The following is an 11645-nucleotide window of genomic DNA, read 5'->3' as shown; positions in this document are numbered from 1 at the left end:
AAGTATGTAAATGATGTGCTATGGCAGATAGTCACAAAGGTACATGATAATTTAAATGTTAGATTGTGGAACTTTAACAATAAAATCGTCATTTAAAAATGTTATATCCAGTTATATACATATTTTTAATTATGAAAACAAAACCTAATACATCTTATCACTACAGTATTGCAATTTTCTAAAGGTTTTATAAAATTAATTTATTTGACCGTCTTGAGAGTGAGAATAGAAAATCTTTTTTACTTACTACTAGATTATTACATCACATTATACACATCTTGCTTTGTTTTATTTAAAGATTCTGTGAGTAGTTGATATTTTTATTATTATTAGTATAATAAAAACTAATTGTTATTAAACAAATCTTTACACTATAAGAAACAACAGCAAAAAAATAAACAATGTTTTCTAAACTCTATCTTAAAATAAATGTATATTATTGGACTTAAATATCTGATAATACTAACAGAATATACTGTCCTGTAAGTCTGTAGTAAGTCCTTAAATGTGCTAGTTTCTTTAAGTAAAACAGTGAATAGCATAAAATATAATGTTACCAATAACAAAGTAATTCAATATAATACAAGTTTATAACTTAAATAATAATAACTAATCTTCTCCAGCTGGTACAGCATCTTCCAGTCTTTTGATATATTTTACTCGGAGCTCAGTCACTGCATCTCCTTTTAACTGATCCTGGAACATATCAAAAGGATTGCTAACATTTAAAATACCTGCCTGCCTGTGATTAAACTGGAATAAGTTGACATAACCGTGTAAGCACTTCAATAAAATATATGATGTCTTAATTAAATTCCTATGTTGTTGTTTAGTTCTTGTGCCAACCATATTTATAACTTCTTCAATTAAATGTGATCATTACGATTTATACAATACACCTGAAGCCTGCCTAGCTTTATTCATGGTAATAGGAAGACATTACTACGGCCCATGTCAGTCAGAAATTAGTGTCTTTTTACTGGTGAGAGTAGTTACTTCCTAAAACCTCACAAACTTTGTTTTATTATAAGTTGACACAAAATGTCTAACCTGTTTTTGACTAACTAACCTTATTTAACCATTTCAATGTTTACACCATTAGGTTACCTGTATAAACCAGCATTGAACATCAAGCTGAACCATTTGCAATGCACCTCTAATAGCCCCAGGAATAAGAGCACAGTATTTAAGACCATTATTTGGCATCTCAACCCATTCACTCAGTGGGCACTGGTCCCAGACTAAAGAAAATTCATCCCCAGAACTACTCCAGCTAGTTACTGTTGGCTGCATGTTAAGGTAAAGTCTGAAAATTATAATACATTATTGGATTTAATATACTTAATTATTGTGTTTTGGCTCTATCAAGAGTACAAAATTCTCCAGAATAAGTGACTACGACTTTAACTAATCTGAAATCTATCTACAACTAATAACACTTTTAAGACTCACCGAAACGCCTGTTGTATTTTGTCTGCTGTCTCTCTCATTTCCATGCACCTGTTAGATCCAGTCCTAGCTAAAAAATCTTCAATTAAACGTACTCCCATATTATAACCAATTCTTTCTAACTGTTTATTAACGTCATCTGGATTATCCATTTCTTTTAACATTTGTGAGACGAGGGCGCCGTATGTAAGGGTTAAAAGTTCGGAGTTCTAAAAGAAAGATTTAATAAGCTTACAGGAACATGAAAATAACTAATTTCTACACATTAATAATTGTACTTACAACTTTCTTAGCATCAAGCCTTGATGTTTGACGGGACATTCTGATTTCGAGACAAAATTAATTAGTTACTAATGACGTTTATTTAATAATGCAGTTGAATAAAAATATTAAATTGTAAAATAATTTTATTTTATAGAATGGATTTCAGAATTAATTATTATATTATTATTATGTTTATCAATTATCGATCAGTACAGAGTACAGATAAGGTATTAAAATTTAAAACCATAGATAGCTCAGAATAAGCATTAAACCACAGTTATTTTGTCATATTTTGTGTCATAACCATAGAATATGACGAACGTCTAAAAATTTGAATATATTTTGTCTTATATGCGGCAAACACATCTTAAGGCCGATTTACATTATCTTAGTGTTTAGGAGAGTGCTTTAGTACAACTTGAAAGGCAAGTTCTTTAGCGTAGCGTTTACTAAAGCAAGTAGCGTTTACATGTTTCAACTAAAGTACTATCCTAAAGCACTCTCCTAAACACTAATGATAATGTAAATCGGCCTTTACAAATGTTACTAATATGTACAGTTTTTTTTCCAGTAGATAGACACAGCAACAACATTTTAAATTACTTTAATGAAACTATTGCAATTATGGAACTTAATTAAATATGAGAATTGAATCGACCCAATATGAAGTGCATGATGAAAAAGCTATCGATGTCTTTGCTTGTGTTTATCCGCTCCTATTCTAAGGCGGACATCGGCCAGTTCGGGCACAGCCCCTGCTGGCAGTGATACCAACTCCTACAATAGGACCAACTTCATATTATACCCCTAAATGTCGATCGAAAACCCCTAAAGTTTTTGTTATACACTTGGTTTGAGAGGTAATTTTAAATATGAATTAATAATACGTTGAAGTAGTAAAAATTGCTGTTGTATTTATGCGAGTACATTTTACATATTTATATATGTTAATCAATGACCGAATAATGTTCTGGCATACAATTTTTTGCGTTTTCGTCATTTTCTTTTCATACATGATTTTTAAAGCTTTTTGTACTTTTCTTTTTTATCCGTTCTGTTACAGTTAAACGAGACAGAATTAAAATACAAATTTCTTGAATAAAGTACCCCCTAAAAATCCCCTTTAATAAATGAACCCCCCTATAAAACATCTTGATTACCCCTAAATTTGGGGGGAAAACCCCCAAGTTGGCATCACTGCCTGCTGGTTGTTCGCGGCATGTTGATGGCTGATGCAGGACGGCACTGGGGCCTTAGTCAAGATGCCTTAACACTAGTGTATGTAGAAAGTCAAAAACTAAATTTGTATGAAAACTTTTCGACATACACTTTTCTATATCTATACACTACTGTTAAGGCAACTTGACTAAGGCCCCTGGGGCGGGCCCTTGGTGTGGTACTATCGATGTCTCTGGTCCGCTTCCTTACATAATGCTGTTGCGTCAGAGGGGTGCAGGTATAGCTTATAATAGTAATGGATATGTAACAATTCTGAAACTGTTTGTTTTCAGTTAAAAAAATATTGGTTGTTTGTAAAGTAGGTTTACGATCGAGATGTTTACGTGATAACGTCTTATTGGTGATATAAGTTTTTGGGAAGTAAGGAATTAATGAAGATAACAATTTTTTCAAATTTTAAATTACATCTATCGTATTATTCACACTTTTGATGATAAATTTCGGGTGTAAAATGACAAGTTTACTTATTCGACTATGATATACATTTTTCTTCATACATTCACGGAATGACTGGCAGCGCTCGAGATGAGACGGGAGATCGGTCCGTCTCTCTCTCGTTATACCTGCGATCGCACTCGTGAGGTTTTGGTGTGACACAAGTTTCTGAACATGTCACCCGACTAAAACGATTTTAAAGACGTTATCACGTCAAAAAATTAAAAAATATTTTCTTCAAAATACTACAGTTGAGAACTGACTTATAACGTCAATTTAATTTGTGCACAGACTTTAATTAATCTGTGTTGTGCTCACTGCATAGATTGTAATGTAAGACAGAACACATTAGAATGTGTATTTATTTAAAATAACTGTTATAAACTATTTGACAAAATGTCTATGATTTGAGATTGTTCATACTTCATTGTACTTTTTCAATATTTTAGAGCGTCTGTTGACTGTAGATTGTAAATCTTCTAAAATTTATAATTTCATTGTTTTAAAACTAGTTTAATGACATTCAGAAATATTTATTTGTACTTTTTTGCTTGCGTTTATAAATTAAATATAAATTCGACTTCGAGATGAATTTATGATCTACATAAGTTGATTTTATCAACGTTTAACGAAATACGAAGTGATGGATGATCAACAAATCGTTAATGATGGAACCAATCATGATGATGTTAATTCTGAAGAACATAAAACTTCAGCAGTGAATAGCCTAATATTAGAGTACTACAAAAAATTTGGCAAGAAACGCGATTTAGAGCAGTTTTTTTCGTTATCAACAGCCCAAAGTGAAATAAGGGATCCTAGGAGTTTATTTTGGAAGAAAATCAAGGCTTTGAGTGACTCCTCTGATTCTGGGGATAAAAGAAGTGAATCATCAACAGAGCTGTGTAAAATATCTATCAGATGCTCTGTTCCAGACAATAGCTCAAAGCTTCAGGTATTAATGAAAGCAGCATTTTCAAACAAAGCCGTGTAAAATATCAATAAAATGATATAATATTTCATATTACAGAAAGAGGCGAAGGTGAGCGATGCAGACTCCCCACCAATTATTACAGAAGTTCATGAATATAGACATTCTGATAATGAATCAGTAAAATCTGAGGATGTACATTCCCTCAAATGTAAGTTACCTTTTGCATATGATATCTTCCTGCCGGGTCAGGTAATAATTAACTTCAGTTCAAAAATACATTTATATTTTATTTCGGTAATTGCAAATAAAACTATATAAATATTGATTTTACATAACCTTTCATTTTAATTGTTAGTTTTGTATCAATTACAATTATTACAGAAAATGTTTATTAAATTATTATATTTCTAGCTGTGGATGGTACCCTAGATTTATCTATGAATAAACCACATTCGCCAACAAGCAGTGTAACATCTCAAAGGAGACTAGAATGGGACTCTTTAGCTGATGTTGGTTATGGAAATGAAAGTGATCAGAAAATGTCAGCATCTAGTCTTAGTACACTAGAAAGATTAGCATTGCAACAACAATATTGCATAAATGATACGCACCAAAGCAATTTAGGCCTTCCTACTGCACATTCCACTCCATTAGAACCAAATAATGGAGTAAACAAAAGATCAAAAAGCAAAAAAGATTTGAGTAAAAATACTACAAAAATTTCAAGTAAAGAAGTAGATTTTATTGAAATGACTTTACCACAAATTCCTGAAACTAAACAAGCAATTAATTTAAATTTAACAAAACATATAACATTTAATGTCGATAAAAAAGGTGAAGTTAATATTGAAAAAATCTCAAAAAATGTTTCTAGCTCACCCGAAAAAGTATCTGTTGGAACTTATATAATACCGGAGGTTAAATTTGACAAAGAAATACAAACAACTTTAATTAAAAAAAAGTCTCAGGATCATGAAGACTATAGAAAAAATCCAGTTTGTGTTAATTTAAATACTCTGAAAAAAAGAAATAGAAAGAAAAAATTAAGAAAAATTAAAAGTAAATCCAGGCTCTTCAAGGAAATAAAAGTTCTCAATAAATCAATTGTTAAGGATAAGAGTGGGGAACAGATTTCTGCTGCAGAAAGTTTTGAATATATGCCAGGGCATATTTACAACCAAACTCATATCAACAATAACAATGAGGTCAAAAGATCTATCCCAAAAAAAGATAATAAATCTAGCCTCGAATCAAGTACTGGACACACTACAGACTCGAGTAAAGATAAAAATTCATTTTCAAAGGATTTAGAAAAAAGCATTGATCTATTAAAAATAACACTAAAGAGAGGTAATGCAGATGATGAGATAAAGAAAAAACTTATCAAAGAAATTGTACAACGACTTTTAAAAACAAGATATAAAGATGATGATAGCTCAGACTTTCTTTCTGGTTTAAGTTTTGACAGTAAAAAATTAGATTTAGGCGGTACCAGCACTAGTTCTACCTCAGATGGTAGAGAATATAAACCAAAGAAATCGATATTACGTGTTGAAAAATTTAATTCTAATTTACCATCAACATCTCAAAGTACACCTAATCTACCATCAACTATCAAATGTGAAGTAGCCAAGGCACATGGTGCTTCTAATACAGATTCTGATCAATCTAAAGATGCCAAAACATCTTCAGAAGAACTTTACCAAAAATATATCAAAGCACTTAAAAGAGAACAAGCATACAAGGAACATTTAAAAATTAAAGAAGCACTATTGAAACAAAAACTAGTTGGCTCTGATACAAAAATTAACCAAGATGTCAAATCTCAAAATAGAATAAAAGATTTAATGAAAGACTTGGTTAGGAATAACTATGATGATGGTTCTGGTGATGCAAGCAAATTGGAAGGAGGCTCTCTTAATAATATAAACTTGAATCAGAGCAATTCAATAAGAAAACAGAAAAGCCATTCAGTATTCACTTTATCCTCTGGGACATCAAGTCAACAGAAAACAAATACAAAAAAAACAGATATAGGTACTACAACAAGTAGAAGTAGTAAGAATGAAAACCACTACTGTTGTTGCCCACTTCATATTCATAAAGTTGGTGTAACAGATAGTTCTGTACAGGTGAATATCCTATCAAGTAATGAAATGCACACAGACTTTCATCAACATAAACGTAAATGTGATAAATGTAGTGATCAAACTAATAGTTCAGCAAACATTGAAAATAATATCAAAAGAAATGAAATAAAATATGTTTGTTTATGTAAAGAGACTAATTCACAAGGAGTACCTGATAATATTCTAATTTACAAATGTTCCCAATTGGATACTGATCACAAGACCAAAAATATGTCACAGCAATCACCGCATTGTACAAATACACAGTGTTCTAATAAAGAAGTTTCTCGAATTAACCAAAAAGTGTTGGAAACCTCAACTAGTAGAGAACAAAATTTCCAAAAACAAAGTTTAAATATTCAGGAAAGCTCAAGTTCAAAATCGTCACAAACTAATTTGGACTTAGACGTAATATTACGTCAAAAATATAGTGACAAATGTGGGTCTTCCACATCAACTGGTCAAGATCCTCTGAAAATAGAAATTCATCCAAAAACAAAATCACCAATGTTGAAACTTAAAAAAATTCATGAAGCTATAAGATGGACACAAACTGATATCAGTATTAATCCAAAAATCTCAGATCCATCCTTCTCTGACATTAATATCATTGACAAAAAAGACTGTGCGAAGCTAGTTAGTGAACAATGTAAAGAAGTTTCGTTGGAGAATCTTAAGACAAGTTCTGATGAAATGACTGAACTGATCACTGATAGTTCATCAAAGGGTTTAAACAGAAACTCATCAACAAAATTGGGTCCAGATGATGAATTTAAGAAAGCTGATAAACAAATACAATCAGATATTGATATAGGACCTGTATATAATATTGGAAGTCAATGTGATTTACAGAAAAAACTAAACTATTCTATTCCAATAGAAGGTACTAACATGACATTGAAAGTAAGTTTAGGTGATAGAGAAACGCCTGATATAAACGCTCAAAGTAACCTATACAAAAGACCAATACTTAAAACAAAGGAGACTTTAACACATAAACCTACAACTTCAGGCAATTCAACTTGCCTATTGCAAGAATGTTCTGTTGGAGTACAATCAACAGAAAATAATCTTATAGATGAATATTATAATCAGGCAGCAGCTTGTGCCTGTAAAGAGGTTTTAAAAACAAGAGATAAAGAATCAAAATCTGAAATAAGCACACAAATTCATATCTTAGACAAATATCACACTTACCCAAAAGGGGATAAACCCAATCCATTAAAACCACTTTTACGTTCAAATACTGATACCAGTAGATTAGAGAAGGCATCCCATGTTACATTTGATAAACTAAAAATAAATTTTGACAAAGGTCCTGCAATTAATTCCAAGACAGAAAATATGATTGATTCACAAAAAGTTACTCAAGATATTAATTTTACAAGTTCTTCAGAAAAAACATCAGAAAACTGTAAAGAGTCTCAGAGTTCAAAAACCATATCTGATAGTGAATGCCAAACTAAATCAAAGAGTTCCAGTACTAGTCGTGACGCAATCGATGTTGACGAAATCAATGATCCTCTGATTGATTTAATACAAAATATTACAAAGAGATATTCTAAAAAAGATACTCAAAAAAGTAAAAGAAAGAAGTGTTTTAAAGAAATTATTACTGTTCTAAACTATTTATTAGACACTGAAGAAAGTTCTGACCAAAGAGTATCTACTGAGAATACTGAAAGTATTAACCGAAAAGAATCTCAAAAGAAAGAATTCACTGACAAGGCTGTGCAATTATCAAACTCTAAAAAGGACATTGAACTACCAGATCCTACTTCATCTGACCTTCCCACAACTTCTACTGATTCAACAGCATGCCATGTATTAAATAAGATAAAAAAAGAATGTGAAAAATATCAACAAAAGCGCTGCAAATCTCACCATAGAAAAGTTGAGGAATCCAGTAGCACATCTATGAACTGCCATCATCGTCGAGAGCATTGTTATTGTAAAGGATATAAGTGCAAGCATAAACAATTTGAAAAAAACAAAAAAAAAAGTCTTGCATATAACCTGATTGTGCAATCGGATAGTTTGGCCAGTGAAGAGACAATTTGCCAAAATAATAACCGCCCCCTTAGGAATATAATAGTAAAAGTGCCTAAAAAGAAATACGAAAATATGCCACTAAAAGAAATGTGTGCTAAGTTGGAGAGAGAAATCCCGCATTGCTCAAGAGTATATAGATCGAAAAGTCTTCCAAATGATAGTGAAGTTTCAAGTACAGAGGACATGATAAGGCAAACCCAAGCATTCTCAGTAAGAGAGTATCTGGAGAGGAATCGACCAGACTTTGTTGAGAAATGCTATCAACGCCAAAACTGCTTGAAGATGATCAACGAAACTAGGTAATTATTGTTATGTTATAGGAATATATTAGAAGACGCTAAAATATTATCGAGAACTTTTAAGGTAGTTTCGATTTAAGATTTAAGTATGTTGGCCACAAAAAGCTTTGCGACGATTTATTTTATTATTATTATTTCCAGCGGGTCCAAAGATACGTCTCCTAGAATGAATATGATTATTGTGCACACACCCAAATGTAATACAAACCCATGTATAAGAAAATGTACCATGTATTGCAGAGGTAACTTTTATACAAATAACAATTTAAATTAATTAGCTATTAAAATATATAATGGAGTTTTAGATTATTTAATTGAATATATAGCAATCCTAGTTTGAATGTTCTAGGAGGATCCACTAATTGCAATAATTCTATAAATCAATATAAAAATCAACAATGTGTACAAAATGGCATGTCTAGAGTTGGTGAGTTGTTTGAATAAAGAATATCAGTAGAACTTTTTTACTCTTACCATTTATTCTTTTAGTTATTAAATATTGATATAGTATGTATTATATTTGGGTGTGTTAATAAGTTAATATTATATCCATTAGACGTTGCATTCATAACAAAAAAAGCTAATCTATAGTAGAATGTCACATAACGTCGTTCATTAACTCCCGTGCATATGTTTCGTCGATTATTCTTCATTAGGCGTTTTGCCTTTCATGTTTAATACGTGGTCAATTTTTAAATATTGCGGGGTTCCTAAAGAATTTCATAAATTAGCAAGTGTTGTATAGAGCTCATACAAATACAAAGCAAGCTAGGTTTCGAACACGACGTCAAGCTTACCCGCTAGGCTGACATTGCTATACGTAATGTTATCTGTTTCACAAAATAAGAATGCGTTTACATTCAAATTGCTAATATCGGTGAATTTTATTTTGTAATATGATTTTTAGTAAGACTCAGTTAAACCATATTAAACCAGTAAGTTATCTTTGTAAAACGTATATTTTAAATGACATTTGACGAATAAAAGTATATGACGTTCCTCTTCTTACTTGAACACTGATCTCGGAGGTAGTTGTAATTTTTTGAAATTTCAAAAATTATACAATTTGATGTTAAAGTGTTTTTTTTTTACACTTTACTTCAACGTAATTGTGTTCCAGAGCCAACGAACGGGCAGCCAAGCGTAAGTTGCTGTCAATGCAGGTGGGCCAGCAACAAACACTGAGTGAGATGTCTGATGCAGGATTAAAAGTTTTTGCCGCGCAACTTGGCAAACAGCTGCGAACTAAGAAACGTATGTTATTTTACCTTAAATAATATTATTTTAGTAGCCTTATTTATATGTTTGGCTATGATCTGTTATTACTATTGATTTAGTGTAGTGCTCATATAAAATTATTTTGTGTCTTCAATGTTGAAATTTTATTACAGTTGCACCAAAATTTATAAGTGAACGAGATATGAAGAGACATTCTGAGAAAATTTACAAGACGCTGCCGGAAGTTGTAAATAAAAAAGAGCAAATGAAAAAAGAATGCGTCAAGAAAACTAATTTGCTACTGGCAAGCATTTTTAAAAAGGTATGATAAAATTTACTAACACAAGTGTTCAATCAATGTTTCGAGAGGTGCCCTGCCAAGCAGACCTCGTCCGTAAACATGAGCCCTAAAATGGCAGTGGCGTGGCAGCGCCACGAGCCATTACTTAGTAAGTTATTCTAGAGCAAGGGTAACTTTCCCCAAATTACCAAAGAAATGACATTTCTTGTTTGGCAAAATCCTCAAATCTAGGATATCTTCGTTATGACAAAATTGTGACGGTTACACCACATTAAAATGTAAATGTCCGCAATGGCAAACCGAACCAAATAAAATACCAAATTAAAAATTTCCGAGAGTGTTGTTTTATCTGTTTCCATGTCATGTCAATTTTGTCGCTTTCCTAGCTATTGATTTTCTATTACTCGTACTCGTCCATTGTGAGTGGTCATTAAGTTGTTTCAATGCTCTTTAAGTTCCATCAGTTTTCCCTATGTGATCTTTTAATATTTCAAATATGCTAATCCTAATTTAATCAGTTGCCGTCTAAGGTTCGTAACATTAGCGTGTTTAATAAATTCAAAAGAGCATTAAAGATACACATCACATAAACTGTATTTATGAGTAAATTTCATAAATACAGTTGACGTTTACTTCTATATTTATTTTTCTAACTAATTCAGTTACCGTATTCTTTATTACAGAATCTACAAAAGAAGACACTGCAGGGTGCTGTAAATTTGTCAAATTATAGTACAATAATAAAAATTTAATGTGATTTTGTATTTATTAAGTCTGTTTGACTGTTTTTCTGGTTAATAAAATTAATTTTTCTACAACTATTTAATATTATTTCAAAAAGCCTGATAAAACGTACTAAATAAATTTAAACACGCAACAGAACAAAATATTTCAAAGATACCATGGTTAATTTTTTTTCTGTTAAAATTTTCCGTTTACTGCCTTTATTTTACGTTGAATTTGATTTTTATAGGTATGCCAAGGGTTGCAACAATGCTAACGTGGCAGTTGTCAATTTTAGTATACTGTACTAATATTTAATCTGCGTTCTATGGACGATGAATGCGTGCGCATACAGACACCTATATATTTAATATTTAACGAATCCAAGGGCCGAATCCAATCCGTTACCCATGTTGTTGCCTTGCAACATGATTTTCCGTGTACCTGCTGGGTCATTATCTTAGTCCTATTGCTTATTCTTATTGGATTCCATTCATCAAAAATACAAAATGTTGTTGTTAGTGAGTCACGACTATCGTTAGATGTTATTCTCAGCCCTCAGGTCACTGATCTCTCCTAAATGTTATTATAGGTTTATAATA

General features: G+C 31.5%; 2 protein-coding genes across 5 annotated transcripts; one reads left to right on the top strand and one right to left on the bottom strand.

The window, feature by feature from the left end:
• Positions 1–536: 536 nt before the first annotated feature.
• Positions 537–1905, bottom strand: LOC125062660 (trafficking protein particle complex subunit 3). Of its 2 annotated transcripts, none has more exons than XM_047668716.1 (4): positions 1732–1905; positions 1453–1658; positions 1108–1306; positions 537–696 (listed from the first exon to the last, which is right to left on the bottom strand). In XM_047668716.1, exons 1-4 carry the CDS (start codon positions 1768–1770, stop codon positions 610–612), a joined length of 531 nt encoding a protein of 176 aa, XP_047524672.1. In that variant the 5' UTR covers positions 1771–1905; the 3' UTR covers positions 537–609. The 2 variants fall into 2 exon arrangements, with proteins under 2 accessions (XP_047524672.1, XP_047524681.1); XM_047668725.1 differs by having other exon boundaries at positions 1453–1679; positions 1732–1844.
• Positions 1906–3788: 1883 nt separating this feature from the next.
• Positions 3789–11138, top strand: LOC125058752. Of its 3 annotated transcripts, XR_007118495.1 has the most exons (7): positions 3789–4342; positions 4418–4529; positions 4733–8801; positions 8943–9043; positions 9151–9228; positions 9922–10055; positions 10193–10286. XR_007118495.1 is itself a non-coding variant. In XM_047662910.1 (6 exons), exons 1-6 carry the CDS (start codon positions 4031–4033, stop codon positions 11070–11072), a joined length of 4845 nt encoding a protein of 1614 aa, XP_047518866.1. In that variant the 5' UTR covers positions 3794–4030; the 3' UTR covers positions 11073–11138. The 3 variants fall into 3 exon arrangements, 1 of the variants encoding a protein (XP_047518866.1); XR_007118497.1 differs by lacking the exon at positions 9151–9228 and having other exon boundaries at positions 3790–4342; XM_047662910.1 differs by lacking the exons at positions 8943–9043; positions 9151–9228 and adding an exon at positions 11004–11138 and having other exon boundaries at positions 3794–4342; positions 10193–10341.
• Positions 11139–11645: the final 507 nt, after the last annotated feature.

The sequence above is a fragment of the Pieris napi genome, chromosome 2 (genome assembly GCF_905475465.1).
Source record: "Pieris napi chromosome 2, ilPieNapi1.2, whole genome shotgun sequence".
Lineage (NCBI taxonomy): Eukaryota > Metazoa > Arthropoda > Insecta > Lepidoptera > Pieridae > Pieris > Pieris napi.
Note: the sequence above shows the minus strand (reverse complement) of the source record. Positions and strands in the feature narration are given on the sequence as shown.